The sequence below is a fragment of the Antechinus flavipes genome, chromosome 4, assembly GCF_016432865.1.
Source record: "Antechinus flavipes isolate AdamAnt ecotype Samford, QLD, Australia chromosome 4, AdamAnt_v2, whole genome shotgun sequence".
Lineage (NCBI taxonomy): Eukaryota > Metazoa > Chordata > Mammalia > Dasyuromorphia > Dasyuridae > Antechinus > Antechinus flavipes.
The window spans coordinates 420,218,932-420,241,910 of NC_067401.1; the positions used below are offsets into that span (position 1 = coordinate 420,218,932).

General features: G+C 32.7%; 1 protein-coding gene across 4 annotated transcripts in view; it reads left to right on the top strand.

Moving 5' to 3' along the window:
- The window catches only part of COP1 (COP1 E3 ubiquitin ligase), a 240,146-nt gene that overhangs the window by 22,342 nt on the left and 194,825 nt on the right, over window positions 1–22,979 (top strand). For 2 of the 4 annotated variants that reach the window (XM_051998899.1, XM_051998901.1), the window contains exons 2-4: window positions 879–938; window positions 12,332–12,429; window positions 21,675–21,751. In XM_051998899.1, the coding sequence (XP_051854859.1) occupies window positions 879–938; window positions 12,332–12,429; window positions 21,675–21,751 (235 nt within the window). The remainder of the gene's footprint in view (window positions 1–878; window positions 939–12,331; window positions 12,430–21,674; window positions 21,752–22,979) is intronic. The other 2 variants (XM_051998900.1, XM_051998902.1) reach the window with 1 other exon arrangement.

Sequence of the window (22,979 nt, forward strand, 5' to 3'; positions counted from 1 at the left end):
ATTGCTGCCATCTTGGCAGAGCCCTTCATTATCTCATGCCTGAACTGTAGCATTAATCTTGGTTAGTTTCTCTGTCTAAAATTTGTCTTCACTCTAGTTCATAGTTTCCTTCAATCTACTATTCATACTGCTTCTCAAAATAATAATTAAAGGAAAGGTAGTATAAATATTACATGTAGCTTAAAGGTAAAAGAAATAGAATGCAACTAAAATATAATCTTCTGTAAGATTTACAAAGTGTTTAACAAATCATTTGATCCTGTAGCAATCCTTTGCAGTAGGCGTTATTTTTGTACCCTTCTTAAAAAGGAGGAAATTGGTGCCTGAATGAGCACCAAATTAGAAGATTTGCTTATGGGAAGACAGTTAATACTGTTAGGCAGAATTAGAACTCAAGCATCTCTTGATTACTATTTCAGTGCTTTATCCATTATACCTCTCTAGTTTTCTTATTATTATCATTTTTCAGATGGGAAAGATCCAAGAGAGAGGTCTGTGGTCAGATACTTATTAAGAATGTGAAGTGGGATTTGAACCCATCTGATTCCATTAGTTAGTATTATTTTCAGAATGCCATATTGCCTCTAAAAACATATATAAAACTTTATTTACCTTATAATGCTGAAAGGATTTCATTCAAATTTTTATATTTCTTTGGGGTCAGTATTCCAGTTGTAAGTTATAATTTTTCTGGTGAATTTTAGAAGTTGATGCTAATTAAAGTTAATAGGAATCCTGAAAAATCATGCTTTTTATTTTTTCCTGGTATTGTCACTTAATCTTTTTTAAAAATTATGCTGTTTTGTGCTTGCTTAAAACAACTTTAAAATATATGTGTATATATATATATATTTTTTTTTTATTTTGCTTTCTTTTAGCCCCATCTGTTTTGATATGATTGAAGAAGCATACATGACGAAGTGTGGCCACAGTTTCTGGTAAGATACTTAAGTTTGTTGAAATAATGTTTTAGGGACTTCTAACTAAATCCATTCGTTTTCCCCACTTACACATTGTTCACAATTCAATAATTTCAAAGAAAGGTAAAAATCCAATTAAATTGAGTTGTCTCTTTGAAATAACTAGACTTAGTTTAACACTGTAGGTTGAGTAAAAAAAGTTGAGTATAAATAGCTTGAATATAAGTACTGGTATATAAATTTTGTTGACATTTAATGCTTTCAGAATACCCATTTTATTTTAGGTTGAGTTGTTTCTATCAACTTGAGCTTTTACTTTGGAGTTTTTAGCCTTTTGTTTTAATGTTTAAAATTCAAGAGTAGGATAGAGATAGGGGAAAAGAAAAAGCATAAATTTAGTGTTTACTATGTAACAGGCATTGTGCTAAGTGCTTAACATATCTTATTTGATCCTGACAATAACCCTGGGAAGTAGGTACTGTTATTATTTCCATTTTACAGTTGAGGAAACTGAGGCAAATTAAGTGACTTGCCCTGGGCCATACAGCTAGCATGAGGACTAATTTGAACTCAGATCTTTCAGACTTCAGGTTCAACATTTTATCTGATGTGCTACCTAGCTGCCAGATGACTTTTAAGCTAAAATCAAGAAGCAGTTAGTAAGTTTTAACTTTTAGACTCTTGTAGTAGATACTGGGTATTCAGACAAAAATTGAAAAAAATCTATGTGTAAGGAGCTTGAATTCTGATTGAGAAGGCAGTAGGTATATACAAAGTATATACAGAATAAATTTAAAAAGAATGAATACAAATAAATAAAAAGTTATTGGAGGTATTTTGGGGGAAAAGACATTAGCAGTTGGAGGATCAGGAAAGTCTTCTTATAGAAGTTGGTGCTTGACCTGCTTCTTGAAGAAAGAGAGGGATTGAAGTGGAGATGAAGAGGGACTATATTCTAGGCACTGTGAATAGCCCATACAAATACCTAGAGAGTGACAATGGAGTGTTGTGTGAAGAGCAGGCAAAAGACAGTTTGGCTGAATTGTAATATTTGGAGTGAGGAGGAAGTGGGTTTAGCTCTTTGAGGTTGGAAAGATAGGTTAAGATCAGGTTATGAAGGGTTTTAAAAGTGAAATGGAGGAGCTTCTATTTTTATCCTAAAGGGAATTGGAATCTGTTGGAGTTTACCAAGTAAAGAATGTTAAGATCAGTTCCACATTTAAGGAAAATGATTTTGACAGTAATGTATAGGTTGATCTGGAGTGGGGAAACACTTAAAATAGGTAGATCTGTTAGGAGATTGTTGCAGTAATATAGATGAGTAGTATTGAGAGCCTGAATTTTTCAAATGTTAGCTATGTGAACAAAGAGATCAGATGCAAGAAATATTGTAGAGTTAGAAATGGCAAGATTTGGTAACTTCTTGCTTATAGGAAATGAGAGTAAGTTAAGAATTAATGTCAAAATTACAGTACTGGAAACCTGGAATAGATTCCTTTGATATACATAGGGAAGTCTGGAACAGGAGTAAGTTTGGGAGTGGGTGAAAAATAGTTCTGTTGTGTCCATGTTGAGTTTTAGATGATTTCACCCTGGCACATCCAGTGTAAAGTGTTTAATAGCAATTCAGTAGCTTAGGATATTGTCAAGATGATAATTCAGTCATGGGTATTAATGAAATTTTCAAAATAGACTTTGTAGAAAGAAGAATGGAGGGCTTAATATAGAGCCTTGCCAAACATTTACATTTGTATTACATTTATATCATCTAGAAAAGAAAACTGAAGATGGGTCAGGTAGATGAGAGGAGAATCCAGCGACAAAAAAGTATTTAAGAACTGTCGATGAAGCACTTAGAAATTATGAAAGATCAGGATTAAGAAAAAACCATTATATTTGCCATTTTAGAGATTATTAATAACTTTGGAGAGAGCAGTTCTGGTTGGAAGCCAGATTTGATGAGTGAACAAGAAGAGAGGAAATGGAGTCACAAGCTCTTTTTAAGAGTTTGTGAAAAGGAATGATATAGGATGATATCTTTAGAGTATGATTGGGTCTAGTGAAGATTTTTTATTTTTTAAGGTTAAAGAAGATGGGTCTTTTTTAAAGTAATGGACAAGGAAACAGTACATAGGAAGAGGTAAAAGAGAAAGGAAGAATAGAGAGAAAGACAGGAAGAAGAGGAGGAGAACAGGAGGAAAAAGGATAGAAGGTTGGAGATAGGTAAGAAGAAAGGGAGTGGGGAAAGAAATACGATTGTGAATGTAATTGTAATAATGTAGGCAGAAATGGAATGTCAAAGGCAGAGGTGGTATGATAGGCCTACCTCCTTGTCAGAGATAGTGGAGAGAGCAGGAGATAATTTCATGGTCTTTTGAGTTGAATTGAAGAGGAGATGTGAGGAGGTTTACATTGAATGGCCTAAATTTTCTCCATAAAGAACCAGTCTTTGGTATGATATATGGTATAATATTTGGTATAATATATAATTAATTTTTAGTTTCTATAGTAACTTGATTTATTACATTGTTGCAATGTTGTATTTGTCACCTTGTTTCTGTATTTCTTAAGGAACTTATGGGGTATAAAACACTTTTCAAACCTTAAAAACTTAAAAAATTTTAGCTATTATTATTATTAATAATATCAATATCATTACTGTTGTTAAAGGGCAATTGATGCCATAATAATATGTTAGAATCATAGATATAAAGTTGGGAGGGACTTCCAGGGCCATCTAGTTCTATCCCCTTAATATAATGAGTAAACTGAGAGCTAGGAATGTTGTGTATTATCCATAGTCACACAGATTGTAAGCATTACAGGTAGTTTTGGAATCTACATCATTTGATTACAGAATTAGTGTTACTTCCCTTCGACCACTTTGCTTCCTGTAACTTTAGGGCCTACAAAGAGGACCTTTTAAGTTTCATGCTTGGCACTAGACCTTTCCTCTCCAACTTTTGTTGTCATAGTGGGGTACTTCAAAATATATGTTGGTGCTTCTTCAAATATTTGACTCTACTTACTCATTTTTCATTTTTTCATTTGACCTCAACCCTGTCTTTTCGTCTTCTACATATGCACCACTCCCATGTTACTTGAATTTTGAAATTCCCTTATTTGATCACCGTCTACTTCAGTTTACCTAATCCTCTGCTTTGCAACTACTATTCTTTGCCTTCATCGTGCACTCCAGTCTCTCAATGTCAGTTCTTTTCTAGGCCATTATCCTTTAGTAACACTACTGTTCTCCTCTTATCTTGACCCCTTGGTGAGCCAATTCAGTATACTATTTTTTTCTTCCTTTTTTTAAATTAAAGCTTTTTATTTTCCAAAACATATGCATGGACAATTCTTGAACATTAGTCCTTGCAAAACCCTATGTTCCAATTTCTCCCCCTTCCCCCACACCCTTCTCTAAAGGGCAAGTAGTCCAATATATGTTAAACATAGTAGAAATATGTTAAATCTAATGTATACATACATATTTATACAATTATCTTGCTCCACAAGAAAAAAAAAGAGAAGCAAAATAAAATGCAAGCAAACAACAGAAAAAGTGAAAATGCTATGTTGTGGTCCACACTCAGTTCCCACAGGCCTCTCTCTGGGTGTAGATGGTTTCTTCATCACTGAACAATTGGAACTGGTTTGAATCATCTCATTGGTTGAAGAGAGCCATATCCATCAAAATTTATCATTGTAATGAATTTTCTTCAGATAATTTCTGTGTTTTTCTAAAGTTCTCATTTCCTTTCCATAAATTCCTCTCTTCTCCACCAGTCTGATTTGTTTTTCTAATTTACTTATAGTATCATCCTTTATGTCTAAAAATCATGAACCCATTTCAATCTTATCTTGGTGTAGGGTGTTAGATGTTGGTCAGTGTCTACTTTATGCCATACTATTTTCTAATTTTCCTAGCAATTTTGTCAAATAGTGAGTTCTTATGCCAGCAGCTGGAGTGTTTGTGTTTATCAACCAGTAAGTAGATTGCTATAATCATTCATTATTGTGTCTTGTGTACCTAACCTAGTCCACTACTCTTATTTCTTAGCCAGTATCAAATGTTTTGATGAACACCTCATTATAAAATAGTTTTAGATCTAGTATGGGTAGACCACCTCCTTTGCATTTTCTCCCCATTAATTTCCTTTATATTCTTGACTTTTTGTTCTTCCACGTACATTTTGTTATTATTATTTTATCTAGCTATATGAAATATATATATATTTTGCATTTTGATTGATATGGCATTGAATAAGTTGACTAATTTAAAGAGTTGTCATTTTTATTATATTTGGCCTACCCATGAGCAATTAATATTCTAATTGTTTAGATCTAACTTTATTTGTATGAAAAGAATTTTGTAATTGTATTCATATAATTCTTAGCTTTGTCTTGGCAGATAAACACCCACATATTTTATATTGCCCACAGTTATTTTAAATGAAATTTTTCTTTCTATTTCTTGCTTCTGGACTTTGTTGGTTTGCATGGGTTTATTTGATATCCTGCAAGTTTGCAGAATATTCTCTAGGAGTCTCTAGTTTTATTCCCTAGAATTCACTAAATATACCATCAAATCATCTGCAAAGAGGGATAATTTTGTTTCCTCATAACCTACTCTTAATTCCTTTAATTTCTTTACCTTCTCTTATTGCTAAAGCTAACATTTGTGGTAAAATATTAAATATTAGTGGTGATAATGGACAACCTATTTTTCACTCCTAATCTTATTGGGAATTATCCCCATTTCTAATTTATAACTTCTCCCCATTACATATAATGCTTGCTCATGGTTTTAGATGGATGCTAAGGAAAACTCCACTTATTCCTCTGGTTTCTGGTATTGTTATTAGAAATTGGTGTTGTATTTTGTCAAACTCTTCTTCTACATCTATTTAGATAAATAATATGATTTCTCCTAGTTTTCTGCTTGCTGTGGTCAATTATGCTGATAGTTTTCCTGATATTGAACCAACCCTGCATTCCTGATATAAAGCCCACTGGGTCATAGTATATTAATCCTAGTGATAAATTGCTGTAATCTCTTTGCTAATAATTTTAAGATTTTTGTATCATTTTAAGGAAATTGGGCTATAATTTTCTTTGAGCCCTTCCTGGTTTAGGTATCAACACTATATCTGTCAAAAAGGGAATTTGGTAGGACTCCTCCTTCCCCTATTTTTCCAAATTGTTTATATAGTATAGAATTAATTGTTCTTTGAATGTTTAGAATTCACTTGTAAATTCTGTTCCTGGAGATTTTTTCTTAGGGAGTTCATTGCTAGCTTGTTCAATTTTTTTTTTCTAAAATGGGACTATTTTAGTATTTTATTTCCTCTTCTGTTAATCTGTGCAATGTATATTTTTGTAAATATTCATCCATTCCACTTAGATTATCAGATTTAGTGGCAAACAATTGGAAAAAATAGCTCTTAATTACTGCTTTTATTTCCTTTTCATTGGTGGTAAATACACCTTTTTATTTTTGATACTGATAATTTGGTTTTCTTCTTTCCTTTTTCTACTCAGATTAACCAAAAGTTTTCTATTTTGTTGTTGTTTTTTTTTTTTCATAAACCAATGCTTAGTTTTATTTATTAGTTCAATAGTTTTCTTACTTTCAGTTTAATTACTTCTTTGATTTTTCAGAATTTCTAATTTGATTATTTAGGGTTTTAAAATTTGTTCTTTTCTAGCTTTTTTAGTTGCATGTCTAATTCATTGATCTCCTTTTTCTCTATTTTACTAATGTAAGCATGCCAAGATATAAAATTTTCCCCAAAACTAGTTGGTGGCTACATCCCATAAGTTTTGGTATGTTGTCTTATTATCATTCTCTTAGATTAAATTATTGATTGTTCCGTGATTTGTTGTTTGACACACTCATTCTTTAGAATTATTTACTTTCTGGTTAGTTTTTGATCTATTTTTCCATGGTCTTTTGTTACATATAATTTTTTATTTTGTTACTATCTGAAAAAGATGCATTTACTATTTCTACCTTTCTTCATTTGATTGTGAGGTTTTTCTGCCTTAATACACGATCGGTTTTTGTGTAAGTGCTATGTACTGCTGAGAAAAAGGTATATTCCTTTCTATCCTCATTTAGTTTTCTCCAAAGGTCTATCATATCTAGCTTTTCTAAAATTCTACTTACCTCCTTAACATCTCTTGTTTGTTTTGTGGTTAGATTTGTTTAGTTCTGAGAGAGGGATGTTGAGTTTCCCCAATACAGATTTGTTGTCTATTTCTTCTTGCAACTTATTTAACTTCTCTTTAAAGAATCTGGATATTATACCACTTGATGTACGTATGTTTAGTATTGCTATTACTTCCTTAGCTATGGTATCTTTTATCAAGATCTAGTTTCCTACCTTATCTCTTTTAATTTGATCTATTTTTGCTTTTGCTGAGATCAGAATTACTATCCCTGAACCATTATATATTCTGCTCCAGCATTTTATCTTTACTCTGTATGTCTTTCTCAGTTTCAATGTGTTTCTTATAGAATTCTGACTTTTAATCCATTCTGCTGTATGCTTCAGTTTTTTTTTTTTTTTTTTAAATAGCCTTTTATTTACATGCTATATGTATGGGTAACTTTACAGCATTGACAATTGCCAAACCTCTTGTTCCAATTTTTCCCTTCCTTCCCCCCCGTTCTCTCCCCCAGATGGCAGGATGACTAGTAGATATTAAATATATTAAAATATAAGTTAGCTACACAATACGTATACATGACCAAACTGTGATTTTGCTGTACAAAAAGAATCGGACGATGAAATATTGTACAATTAGCCTGTGAAGGAACTAAAAAATGCAGGTGTGCAAAAATATAAGGATTGGGAATTCAATGTAATGGTTCTTAGTCATCTCCCCAAATTCTTTCACTGGGATAGCTGGTTCAGTTCATTACTGCTCCAAATCATTGGAACTGATTTGGTTCATCTCATTGCTGAGGATGGCCAGGTCCATCAGAATTGGTCATCATATACTATTGTTGTTGAAGTATATAATTGTAATGGCTGAGGCTTGAATTGATGCACTGAGGTCCCAAGCACATGAGGCTAAATAGTAATTGGACCATACTCTATTAATATATAAGCTTGGAGAAAGAATGGCCCCCGCCCACTCTTTGTGCAAGTCCTGATGTGTTGTATAGGAAATGACGATTTTGGTGGGTGGAGGCAGGGGAGTGGAAAAGGAAGGGGAGGAGAGACTTTTGGGATAGCCATTGCCACAGTTGGCTCGGCTCACGTCTCTCTCTCTTAGCTGGCTTCCTGTCACAACTGCCTATATTTGCTATCGCAATCTTTCTTGCCTATATTTGCTATTGCAATCTTTATTCACCTCTTCACTTCAATAAATATTGAAGATTTTCCCCTTAACCTGAATTCCTGACTCTGGCTGATTTTAAATACGCGGTCATTACATATAATGATCTCCTGGCTCTGCTCATTTCACTCAGCATCAGTTCGTGTAAGTCTCTCCAGGCCTTTCTGAAATCATCCTGTTAGTCATTTCTTACCGAACAATAATATTCCATAATATTCATATACCACAATTTATTCAGCCATTCTCCAATTGATGGGCATCCATTCAGTTTCCAGTTTCTGGCCACTACAAAGAGGGCTGCCACAAACATTCGTTATGCTTCAGTTTTATGGGAGAGTGCATCTCATTCACATTCACAGTTAAGATTATGAACTCTTTATTTCTCAACATCCTATTTTTCCCCAAGTTATACTTTTCTCTCTCACCTTTTTCCTACTCACCAGTGTTTTGCTTCTGACTTGCACCTTCCTTAGTCTGCCTTCCCTTTTATCAGCCTCTCCTTTTTTATTCCTTATTCCTACTTCTGCCTTCCTTTCTATTATCTTTCCCCTTTCTTTTCCCTTTCTACTTCCCTAAAGGGGAGACAAATTTCTATATCAAACTAAGTATGTATGTTATTTTCTCTTTCAACCAAATCCAAAGAAATTAAGGTTCAAACAATGCTCTTTATTCGCCTTCCTTTCCCTCAACTGTTGTAGGGTTTTTGTGCCTCCCCTTCTTTCTCCAGTACATTTTTTCTGACCTCTAATTTTTTTATTTTATTTTATCACATTAAAGTCATCTTATAACTATACTCTCTATGTATGTACGTACACACACACACACACACACACACACACACACACACACACACTTTCTAGCTGCCCTAACAAAGATAAAGATTCTCAAGTTACAGATATCATTGTTCCTACAAGTATCATTTTCCCATGTAGAGGTGTAAACATTTTAACCTTTAGAGACTATAGTTATTTTTTTCCCTTCCTTGTTTACTTTTTTTTGAAATAGTATTTTATTTTTCAAAATACATGCAAAGATACTTTACAACATTCACCTTTGCAAAACCTTGTGTTTAAAGTTTTTCTTCTTTCCCTCTTCTTTCCTCTTTCCCAAGAGATCTAGCAGTCTAATATGAGTTAAATGTATTTAGTTCTTTAAAATCATTTCCATATTTGTAGGAGGGAAAGGGGATAAGAAAAGAGTGGAGTGATGTAAGGGAAAGAATGGACAGGGTAATCAGAATGGACACAGTAGTCAGAAGCAAACCACTTTTGAGCAAGGACAGTTTTAAAGGAGAAAGACAATAGAATAAACAGAGGGGCAAATTGGATGGAGGAAAATGCAATTAGCGTCATAACTGTGAAAATAAAATTGAAGCAAGTTTCTCTGTTAAAGTCCTCATTTCTCAAACATAGAGAGAACTAAGTAAAATTTGTACAAATAAGGACCATTCTCCAACTGAAAAAAGATTAAAGGATAGGAACAGTTTTCAGATGAAGTAATCACAGCTACCTGTAACAATATGGAAAAATGCTCTAGATCACTATTAGAGAAATGAAAATTGAAACAATTCTGAGGTACTATCTTATATGTATTAGATTGGTTAATACAACAGAAAAAGAATATGACAAATATTGGAGGAGATGTGAGAAAAATGTATTGTTGGTATAGTTGTGACCTGATTCATTCTTTCTGTAGAGCATTTTTGTTATGGGCCAGAACTTTGAACTTGAATCAAAGGATTCTTACAAAGTACTAAGTCAGTGGAATTGATAGAGACAATAGTTATCTAATTTAGCATGGTTCAATATGCTTGATTTAATCTTATGGAGATGTTATGGACCAGAACTTGAAACAAGTTACTAAGTGGAATTGAGGAAACAATTGTAAAATCTAGTTTAGCATTGATTTAATCCTATAACAAATAATGGTTTCTTAGTGATATAATGATTGGTTTGTACTCAGTGTGGGGCATATAAGCTAAAAGCCTCAGCCAGAGAGATTCAGGGACAAGTGGACACAAGGCTGGAGGCTGAAGGCTGGAGCACAAACCCTTGGACTTAGACAGATTCATCCCAAATAACACTACCTTGTGGCAGTCTCTCCTCCTTCGCTTCTCCACTGAAACCAAGACTCTGGGAGGCCCCCAGAAAACTAGCCGAATGCCAAGTGAAAGAAATACGACTTTGAAGGAGACAATAAAGGATTTGGACTTTAACACTTGGCTGCACTTGTGTGATTACTGAATTGAAAGGAAGGCTGCCTCCAGAGACCCCAAGAAAATCTTAACAGAGAACATTACATTTTAGAGAGAACATTACACATTTTGACTTGACAATACCATTATTAGGTGATTATCCAAAAAGATTTTTTTTTTAAAGGAAAAGGATGTGTATGTACAAAAATATTTGTAGCAGTTCTTTTTTTGGTGGCAAAGATTTGGAAATTAATTGGGCTGAACAAATTATGTTATGTAATTGTGATGGAACATTATTGTGCCATAAGAAATGATGAGCAGAATGCTCAGAAAAACCTGAAAAAACTTACAGAAGCTTGATGCAAAGTGACATGTACTTATACAAAGTTATCAGCAGTTATTTTATTTTATTTTTATTATATAGCTTTTAATTTACAAGATACATGCATGAGTAATTTTTCAGCATTGACAATTGCAAAACCTTTTGTCCAATTTTTCCCCTTCTTCCTCCCATTCCCTCCCCAAGATAGCAGGTTGACCAATACACGTTAAATACGTTAAAGTATAAGTCAAATACATAAATAAATATATGTGTGCGTGTATGTGTGTATATATACATGTCTATACAGTTATTTTGCTGTACAAAAAGAATTGGACTTTGAAATAGTGTACAATTAGCCTGTAAAGGAAATCAAAAATGCAGGCAGGCGAAAATATAGGGATTGGGAATTGTTTGTAGTGGTTCATAGTCATCTCCCAGAGTTCTTTCTCTGGGTGTAGCTGATTCAATTCATTACTGCTCTATTGGAACTGATTTAGTTCATCTCATTGTTGAAGAGGGCCACGTCCATCAGAATTGATCATCATATAGTATTGTTGTTGAAATATATAATGATCTCCTGGTCCTGTTCATTTCAGTCAGCATCAGTTCATGTAAGTCATTCCAGGCCTTTCTGAAATCATCCTTCAGTAGTTATTTTAAATGATCAGTTGTGAATGACTTAGCTATACATGGTATACATATTCAAGAATATATTCCACTTGGCTGGCTGGTCGCGGAAGAGAGTTCAGCTGCATTGGAGAGGAGCACTCTGGTGCAGACACAGAGCACTTTGGGAGATTTCAGCGGAATTACGCCAGAAGCCCTCTCTCCGAGGCAAGGAGAATATTTTCCATTTGGCTGGCTGGTGGCAGAAGAAGAGTTTTCAGAGGCTAAAGCTACGAGTGGAGAGTTCAGTGGACAACCAGATTCATCTCACACCACTGTGGTAGGTGGCTGGGCTCCTGCACTTCCCCCACTGAGACCAAGCTGGTCTGAAAGACTCATCAGAAAGCTAGCTGAGCTCCAAGTGAAGGAGACAAGAGATTCATTCCATCTCTGTGCTGGTTGGAGGCTGAAGAAAGCAGAGGCAGAGGCTAAAGGACAGAACCTTTGGATTTGGAGATATTTAGAGGGCTTTAAGCTAATATCGATCCAAAACAACTCTGAAGGACTTAAGATGAAAAATGCTATCCATTCCCACAGAAAGAACTAATAGTTTTTGAATACAGAATGAAGTATACTTTTTAAACTTTTATTTATTTTTTTGTCTGTTTTCTTTCGCAACATGACTAATAGTGAAATATCTTTTGCATGACTATACATGCATAACTTAACATTGAATTGCTTGCCTTCTCAATGAGGGGGTGTATGAAGAGAGGAAGGAACAGAATTTAGAATTAAAATTTTTAAAAACGAATGTTAAATGGGGGAATATAAAAAATACTAAACAAAATTTTAAAAATCATGCATCTCATACTACATACCTTTTTAAGCATATAAATGTGTCATTGATTTTTTTTTTTTTCTTTTTCCTTTCCTTACCAATAGCTATAAATGTATCCATCAGAGCCTGGAAGACAATAATAGGTGTCCCAAGTGTAACTATGTTGTGGACAATATTGACCATCTTTACCCTAATTTCTTAGGTGAGTATTTGGCAATGAATATATATATATATTAGAGCTTCATTGTATATACCTGAAAACTTTTGACTTTCTTAGAGACCAATAACTACTATTTCGTTGCTAGAAGATTTGGCTATACCTGTTAGAAAACCAATACTTAAATCTAAAACTAATATTTTGGGCAATCATCTTTTTTTTTTTTTTTTTTAATAATGTATACTTTTGATTTGTGAGTGTTGCTTTTGTAGTGGTTGTCTGTTCCTCTTTGAGAGAAGTTAGATGGTACAGTGAATAAAGGACTGTACTTGATATAAGGAAGACTCCTCAATAACTTAATTAACTTTAACTTTAATTCTGTTATCCTGGACAAGTTACTTATTCTCTTTGTGCCTAAGTGTATTTGTATAATGGGGATAATAATAGCTCTTTCTTCCTCTGGTTGTTGTGAGGATCACTTTAGAAAATATGTGAAGCACTTTGTAAACTTCAAGGTGTTTTGTTAGTTGAATAATATCATTTAACCTCATAAGAATAAAATTGCATGATCACATTATATAAGTAAATAATATTAGTTTTCACTTGTCTTACAAAACTTTTTAATGATTAAAAATATAAAGTTAAATTCAGTTCTGTCTTTGCATCAATAAAAGTTGGAAGGAATCTGTTGAATCTGAATAACTTTTGTCAGATTAGAAATGAAAATCCTTGGAATAATGGCATTTTGTAGAACAAGGTAAGAAATAGAGTGTTTGAATAATAAAAACAAATATGCTAAATATAGTATGTAAATTCACGGTTTGGGGAAATTGTTGTACGACTGATAATCTGTGAATACTATTTTAAATCTTTGGAAATGGGTCTTACATAAGAGGTAGTTATATATTTTTTAAAGGTTAAATTCCATAGTATTTAAAAATCAGTATGGCGAGTATTTATATCACTAGCAATATAATTTAGACATCCTTATTTGTTAAAAAAATTATTATATGATATATGTGGTATAGTTAAAGATTTTTCAGGAATTATAATAAATTCAACATTCTTGCTTTGAAATCATTTTTGATATTTTTTCTTTTTTTTTTGCTTCTTTGTGCTTTTTCTTTTCATAGGTTCTCATATACATATATATTTACACATAAAATTTTATTTATATACACACAATTCACATATATATATATGTAAACACGTGTGTGTTTCACACACATTTGTAAACATGAATATTTATGAACAAGTGATGTTCCTTAGAGGATAGTCAAAAGATAAATATAAATATTCCTATATACATTACACATATAAGTTCATTATGCATCTTAGATATATTCCAGGCCTTTATTGGAGAAATTTCCCACAAAGATTTTTCTCTTGTTAATCATTACTCTCATAATTCTAGCTGCGTTACTTTTGTTTGTGAGAACAGTTTTCAATTTTTTATGATTAGAATTGTCCATTTTTCCTCATTAAACTTTTTGTTTCTTGTATTGTTAAGAATTTTTCCTTTATGCATAGTTTTTGAGTTTGCTTAAAACATAATATATTCTTTGCCAATTTCTCATTTTAATTATGTATGTATCTGTGTGTGTTATTTACTGTAAGTAACATTTTTAAATTGTTTTCCAGTTTATTCTCCTGACTTTCCCATTTTCTAGGTGAGGGCTTCTAATTTATCTTCATTATTATTATAATTTGCATATTTTCCTTCCATGCCTTTTTATGCTTTTTTCTTTTTCTTTTCGTAGCCTCTTCTTTATAAGGGGATAGAGAAAGAGAAAAAATTTCTCAATATTAGTTATCTATAATTTATATGGTTTGTTCCTTGTTTACTTTATTTACCAAGTCAAGATCTCTCTTTCTTATGCTCTTTTTTTAAATCTCTCTTTTATGATAGATTCACTGAAATTGAAGTTTCTCATGTGATAATTCTTTCTGAGCCTGTTCCTTTCTTGAATTCCATTTCTTTTACCATTTTCGTGCCTATTTGTGTGTTGAGTTACATTTCAAACCCTATTATCTCTGTGAGTATGTGTATATTTTCAGTCCTTTGTCTTGTTCAGGTAAGAATGGGATCCTGTTACACTGCTCTCCACACCCCTCTATGTTTGTAGACTTTTCTTCTGTGCCCCATTCTCTGAAATAAGTAAGCTTCTATCTTCTTCCTTATTTATTCCATAGTGTGTTGTTTTTCTGTCCATTTTCTGTCATAAAAAAAAAAAAATACCCTTACATAGATCCCATTTTTGTTTTATTTCCTTCTCACTGTAGTCCTTGAAGATATAAGAATCTGAAGAGATTTTATTCTTCCCCTTTAGAATACATCCCTTCATTGTTTAGCTCTCTCCAATTATTCTGTGTATTTTCTTTTCTAAATTTTTCTATCTATTTTCTTTGCATTTCATAATATATTCTGTAATGTTCTGGTTAGCTTTCTGGAGGCCTTTGTTTCAGCAGAGTAATCACCAGGAAAATAGCCAGGGATAAAGTCCCAAAGTATTGTTTCCTTCACAGTCTTTCCTTACCTGGGGCCAGGGCTAGTTTTCTGGAAGTCCTTCAGACAGACTGCCTTGGTCTCAGTGGGGAAGCAAGAGAGCCATCATAAGGCTGATGAAGATGGAATGTCTCTCCAGAGTCCAAGAGCTTGAGCTCCACCTTATATACTTTCTTACAAATGCATCATTACAATATACTGAGCACAAACCAATAATTGTATCACTAGGGAACCATTATTTGTTGTAAGATTAAATCAGTCATATTGAACTAGAGAATTCACATGCTAAACTAGATAACTCATTGTCTTATCAGTTCCACTGAGTTAACATCTTTTTGTAGGATTAAATAAATCATACAGAGTTCCTGCTCTTTACAATCTTCTAAGCCCTTTTGTTTTTATCAAGAATGCTTGAAAGTTTCTTATTTTATCCAAAATCCATTATTCCTCCTGTAGGAATATGCTTTTTTACAGAATACATTATTCTTGAGTTTAAATATTTATCTTTTTTTTTTTTTTTTTTTGCATATCATATTCCATGATTTTTCTCTCCTTTATGTAAGTTGTGGCCAAGATTTATTTGATCTTGAATATGATTCCTTGGTATTTGATTTTTTTTTTTCTGGATGTTGAAGGATTTTGATTTTTGTTGGTTTTCCTTTTATCAATGTTAATATCTTTGCTGTGATATTCCTGGACTTATTCTGTTTGTGGTTTCTTTCAACAGATGATTGGTAAATTCTTATCTATTTTTACTTTCTTTTTTTGCTTTTGGTAAATATGGGATGTTTTATAATATCTCAATACAGTCTTCAAGTTTTTTTTTTGTTTGTTTTTATTTTCAAAAATTTTGGTCATTCTTAAATTTTCTCCCCTATCTTTTTTCTAAGTTAGTTTCCCATGGTACATACTTTAAATTTTACTTTTTTTTTTTTTTCTGTAATAATTTGTTCTGATATTTCTTTTTGTCTTATGGAATAACTGTAAAGAGCTGAAATTCTTGAGTTGATGCACTGAGGTTGGGTTGAGCACTTAAGGCTAATTAGTGATTGGACAATACTCTATAAGCATATGCTTGGAAAATGGCCCTTCCCACTATTCTGTGCTGGCTTGATAACTAGCGGGTGGAGTAAGACTAGGAAGGGTCACTCTGCGTAGGAGAGGAACAAGGAAAGTTGCAGAGATTCTACTTCCATCTAATTCAATCCTACCTCTAAAGACCAAGAATAAAGACTAAGGACTTTTGCTTATCCTGATTCCAGCTGATTCTAAGGTATCTAGAGTACTAATGTGGTCATCACAAATAACATTTCATCAGTATTAATTTTTAAGGGGTCTAGTACCTGAGAGTAGTTTTCCACTTTCTCTACAAAGTTATTTAATCTCTTTTCCATTTTTTCCCCTCCAGAGGGCTATCTTTTTATTTTTGTTTCTTGTAATCTTTTTTCCCAGCAATTTTTGCAGTCCTTGTGGCCAAGGCTTTTTTTTTCCCCCTCTGACATCTGTATTCTAGTTTTGGGGTTACTCTTTTTCTTTTTTGTTTCATTTTTTCCATTGTATTTTTTATTTGTTTTTAGTGTCTTCTTTTAGCCTCAGTTCTGAGATTGGTTGGGGTTTTGTGTTTTGACTTGTAGCCTTTAACATTCTTGAATGAATGGGTATGTTTTGTTTGGCTCTGGCCCTTCTGTAATCTTGTTAATTTCTGTGGGGGTGGCTGGTATTGAGAACTCCAAGCAGTTTGTAGCTTCTATTTCAGTTATCTTGTAGTCCATTGTAAATTCATGCCTTGACTTTTTTTTTTTTTTTTCTCTTTCTTTTTGCTCACTCCTCAACTGGTGGTGTATCTCCTGCTTGTAACTTTGATAGGCTCCTGTAGAAAGCTGTGTGACATGTTAGTATTGTCTTTTTAGCAACCTGTCCCCACCTCACAAGGTTAGACCTGTCCTCCCTTACTCTTTTCTCTGTTCCTTCCCCCTTACTCCCCAAGTTCCCTGTGCAATGATTTGTGGGGCTTGGTTGAAGATGATTTTAAAGCAATGTATACTTCTGTTCTTCCCTCACCTCCTCTCCCTACATACAACTTGATGCTGCTCTATTTACTTGAGCCTAGAGCTGGCTTCTCTAGTTTGGCCCCCTACTAAACTGTACTGTATGCTACTTGTCTTTTTTTATGTAGTTCTGAGCTAGATGGACCTTACTTCTAAGTCTTTTCAAATTTCTTTATCATTGGGTATTTTGGGGAAGAAATTTTTAGGATATTTGGTTTCTGTGGTACATTTTAGCATCTCTGTGACTTTTCAAATTACTATCTCAATTGAAAATGAATTGTAACTTTCTAATTGTTAAAGATCTACTCCTCTCCACCTCACTTATTCTTTGTTTCTCTATATTTGACTCTGTATTCTCTCTATTTGATTCTTCTTTCCCTTTGGATGTTTAACTCTTTTAGGCACACTACACTCTGTTTTCTTCCTATCTTTTTAGCTTTTTCTTTTCTGCCCATTGCCTTCTGTCATGTTTCCCATGACAGTCACATTACTATCCTATATTTTCAACTATTACATTTTTGTACATAGTACCCAATACCTACTTAAATACTATATATCTGAGGTAGTAAATACTTGTATATATGTGTGTAAATGTAATATGTATTATATGTAATATGTTGTATATATGTTGTAAATACTTATATGTCTGTGTATGTGTAGATTGATAATATATAGTATATAATTTTTTTAAAATTTTGTTTCCATATGCACATCATTTGTTATTTTCTTCAGTATGTTGCCAATATTCAGAAATTCCCATTTAATTATCTATGGCCAACTCTTGAATAACCAAAATTACAAAAGTGAAATCTTTACATGTCAACAGATGACTATATTTATAATACAAGCAGAAGTTAGTTTATCAATAATTCTCAATAGTATGTTTATTGGGGAGGGGACTTCACCTAATCAATGAGCAGTTATCTTTCCAAATTAATTACATGAAAGATAATCTTGCTAATTGTATCACCTCTTGGTCAGACTATATAATATAACAATTGCAATCATGTAATCTCAGAATTGAAACTAAGTCAGTTAGTCAAAGCCATACTAGAATAAGGTCATCTTCTATAAAATAATTTGACAAATGTCATCTTGCTTTTGTTTTGAAACCAACATACACGAGCCATGATAATTGGTTATAAGATGCTATATATTAAATGTCATTGTAAATGACTTCTGGACATTTGAAGAGAATTGCTTTTTTAAAAATTTGTCTCTTGGACCTAAATTCATTATTCACAAACAAACATAATTTGAATTGACTTATATGCTTAACATAGTACTATAGGATTTGGAGTTGGAAGGAACCTTAAAAATCATCTAGCTATAGAATCATGAATTTAGAGTTAGAAGGAACCTTTGAACTCTATCTGTACCTTTTTACAGATGAAGAAACTGAATTACAAAGAAGTGAAATGACTTTTTAGGTTTATGAAATCAGATCATTTAGACATAAAATCATAAATTTAGTTTTGGTCTCTGGGACCATATAAAACCAGTCTCTCAAAATGTGACAGCTCTTCAGATATTTGATGACAGTTGTTATGTCCATATAAATGTTTTCCCTGCCAAGCCCGACATTCCCAATTTCCTATAACAATTATTATGAGATACAAAGCTATGTCTTAATGCTCTCCAGCTTATCATTTTACTTCCTAAAATATGGTTCCTAGAAATAATAAATGCTTTGCACATATTTCATTAGATTCTCACAGTAATCTTCTGAGGTAGTTGCTAACCCCTTTTTATGGATGAGAAAGTTGAGATTGAGAGAGATTAAGTGATGATATCCTCAATGTCACACATTTAGTATGTGTTTGAGGCAGGTTTCAACTTCAACTTCTTGACTCCAACTCTAACGCCTTTCCAAATGTTCCACTTTCCTAAACTTTTTCACTAGTTTTCTGATTGATCTCTTCTCCCCATTCTAATTTGTTTTATATTCAACTACCAAAGTGAGTCCTGACCATGTCACTCTTCTTAGTGAACTGTGTCTCTAGTGAACATTGTCTCTGATCAAACAGAAACTTTTCTGGTTGACACTTAAGCATGCTATAGCCTAGCCCCAGTTTATCTTTGTAGCCTTGTGATGCTTTACTCTCATTCCCACACTTTATATTTGATCTGACCTTCTTACTGCGACACATGATGCCCCATTTCCATCTTCATGCCTTTGCACAGTTTGATCTCAGTGCTGAGAATGCATTCCTTTCTTTTCTCTGATCCTTAGAATATTTTGTTACTTTTAAAACTCAGTCAAAACCTGCTACATAAGTGCCTTTTTCATTTTTCTCCTGGTATCCCATTGCTAAGTTGAAATATATTTGTTTTGTATATATTTTGTATATACTTATATGAGTACATACTGTCTTTCCTGATATGATGTGAATTCCTGGTGGACTGGGACTGGGGTGTGTGTGTGTGTGTATGTGTGTGTGGGTTGGTATCTCTCGAGGTCTGGCAAAGTACCTGATACCACATACTTAATACTTATATAATATACTTACAATATATTAATACTTATATGTCATTTATTCCCCTTTTTAGAGTATAAGTTCTTTGAAGCCAGAGCCTATATTTTCCAAATTTTGGACCTTAATGCCGTACTCTGCACATAATAGACATTTAGTAAATGGCAGTGGATTGAATAAATAGAAAGATTTAAAACTATCACAATAATGTACTGTATATTATCTATTGGCATACATTGATATAATTTGGAACTTTTCTGCTTTAAGATTGAAATTCTGTATCTTTCACTCAAAAGAATACTGCATTGAGAATTGACATATATCACTAAGTCAGGTGAACAGAACTCCATAGTCTAATAATTGTTGTTAAGCTGGCAAAAGCAGCATTCAAATTATTTTTGTCCCCTCTTAAATACTTCTCTCTTTAAAATGCCACTGGTATGTTAAAGAAGGTCGCTTTAAAAGCTGCTTTTGCTGAAATGTATTCTTTTATTTTCCTAGAAAGATGCCTGTATAATATTTTTAGTAGAAATTAGTTAAGATTTGCTAGTATTCTGGTGTTCTACATTATAATTAGAGAGTAAACTTTTGGAATTTGGGGGAAGAAACTGAAGAGAGGAGGAAGGAAGTTCTTCAGCTTACTTAAGATTTCTTTGGTATTGTGCTAAGACTACTTAATTTGGAGTCAGAAGAGCCTCTGATCTCTTGATAGCTCTTCTCTCAAGGTGCTTCCTAGTCATTTAACATTTTTGAGCCACAAATTCCCCATCTCCAAAATGGAAATAATAGTGTCTATAATGCCATATGCCTCATCATACATATCTTAGGAAGGCTCATTTACTCTACCAAGTCTATCCAAGGGCCTCCTATGGGCTAGAGAATGTAAAAAATGAAGCAGTCCTTGGAGCTTTTATTCACTAGAAGGAGACACATAAAAGCATATGAAAAGAAATATATACAAAATAAATATGAGAATTTTTTTGGGGAAGATATTAGCATCTGAGAGGAATCAGGAAAAATCTCATAGGATACGGTGATCTGAGCTTTGAAATAAATTGGGGATTTTAAAGTTCAATTTGAAAAATACATTACCAGGTATTGATGATCACCAGTACAGAGGTAGGATACAGGAGGAGAGGGAATGTTATGTGTGAGGAGCAATAAAAAGTTCATTTTGGTTGAAACATAAAATATGTAAAGAGAAGTAACATGAAAGTCTGGAAAGATGTATTGGAACATGGCTAAAAGGATTTTAAAATTGAATAGAGGAATTTGCATTTCATTATAGTTGTATTAGAGCCATTGGAATTTATTAAACAAGAAAATAATTGATGGTCAGAATTGTGAATCTGGATATACTTGGACAATTGTATGCAGGTTGAATTTTAAAGGGAATAGACTGAAAGCATGGAGACCATTTAGGAGACTGTATCACTAATAGTCTAGTGAAGAAGTTATGCTCTTTGAAGGGAGAGGAGAGAAAGTGTGAGAGATGCTGTGAAAATAGAATGGACATAGCTTGTACTTGATTATATATGTGGGGCAAAGGAGAGTAAGAAATAACATTAAGTTTGTAAACTTAGGTGCCTGCAAGGCTGATATCATGTCTTTGACTGAAATAAGGAATTATAGAGAGAGGAGTAAGTTTTAGGGAAAAGATAATGGTTTTCTTTGAAAAATGTTGAATTTGAGAGGTCTGTGAACTTCTAGTCTAAAATGTCCAGTAGGTAATTGATTACATGCAATTGGAGCTCAGGAGAGAGATCAAGTCTGGATAGAAATAATAGTTGAATTCATGAGCTGATTAGTTCAAAAAGGAAAAGAGAAATGGCATTAGACAAGCACCGTAATGAGAGAGATGGAAATAACTCTTGATCCTGCTAAGGAGACTGAGAATCAAAGAGAGAATCAAGAAAAAACAATGTCAGTTTAGTGACATTGAAGAAGAGTATTAGGAAAATGGTCAACTATGTCAAGTTAGAGAAATAAAGAATGATTAAAAAATATCAAATCTGACTATCAATATGCTAATCATTGGATCAAATGACATAATATAACTTAGAAACCTTAAAACCCTACATATGTATGTGCTAGATGGTTATTAAATAGGTTTTTCTATTCCTTAAAATGGTTAATAGTAAACAAAAATAAGAGAAAAAACCCATATTTTCTGTTTTTATGTTTTGTGCTTAGGAAATTAAAATGATTTGACTAATAGCCAAGTCTGATACATGTAAAATAATAAATTCTTTTTCTTCCCAGTAAATGAACTCATTCTCAAACAGAAGCAAAGATTTGAGGAAAAGAGGTTCAAGTTGGACCATTCAGTGAGTAGCACCGTATGTTTCAACTTTTTTAAAAACTTATTTTTTATAACTCATTTTGTTTTTACCTAATAGTTTAATCTTAAGGAAAGTTAGAATAATTTATCATTGATCCAACTAAAGGAAACTGTTTGATCTCTGTAGAATTTTCTAAATAAAATTTTAAGAATTATGTATAGCAATTTGTAATACTTATTTTGTTTGTGATTCTCTGAAACAATTCATGGTAAAGTTAGGCTTCCTAGACTTTAAATTCCATGAAGGAAGTCAATGACCATATTTTTTATCTACATTACTGCCTAATCAGTTGTGCTTTCAGTAGTAGGTACTTATTAATAAGTATTGAATTTGATTAGAATAAATCCTTATGGGAATGAAATAAGATTTTGAAGAAAAGAATTGGGAATTGAGAAAAAGAAGAAATTAAGTGAAAGATTTTTGAAAATCTGTCCAAAATTTCCTTTGTATTTGGGAGAGTTAGTCCTACATGGATTCTCATTTACATATAGCTCAAAGAACCTCATGATATCTTGCCAAATAGACCCTTGAAAGAACTACTTTTGACTTCCCATTATCATTAGCAATGATGATAATTGCAATAATAACTCATTCTTTTAAGCATTCTTTCAAAGAAGTTATTTCTACTTTGTTGTTACTATTTTTCATATATTTTACTCAGATAATCTGGTCTGCAATTAAAATAAAATTAAGCTTATTTACTTCAATACAGTATGTGATTCAATACTTTCAGTATAGCTTATGAAACTAAAACAAGCTACTAATCATGCTCCTAGATGAGTAATCAATGAAATATTATGGATTTTTAAAAACTTCCTCCTGCATTTCAGTACTAATCTTTCAGATCATCAGTTTGATCAGAAGGGGAAAATGAATTAATATTGAACTTACTGAAAATTTTTGGCAGTGTAAGCAGTGGCACTACTTATACTTAATGCTTATATTATCTCTTGATAATTCAGGAGAATGTACTTTCTATAAGAGCAATGTCAACTTATTGAGGACCAATACAATTAAAAAATTTTTTTCTTTATAATGATATAATGTCTTGCATATTGTAGCCTTCTGATAAACATTTCTGTAGTGAATGCTGTACAGAAATGCATAATACGGGAACATGTCAATTTGGATACTATTTAAACTGTATCAGATTTTAATTAAAATTTAAAATTTCCAAAAAAAAAAATTTAGCTTTAAGAAAATGTTTTATTTTTGTCCAACATAG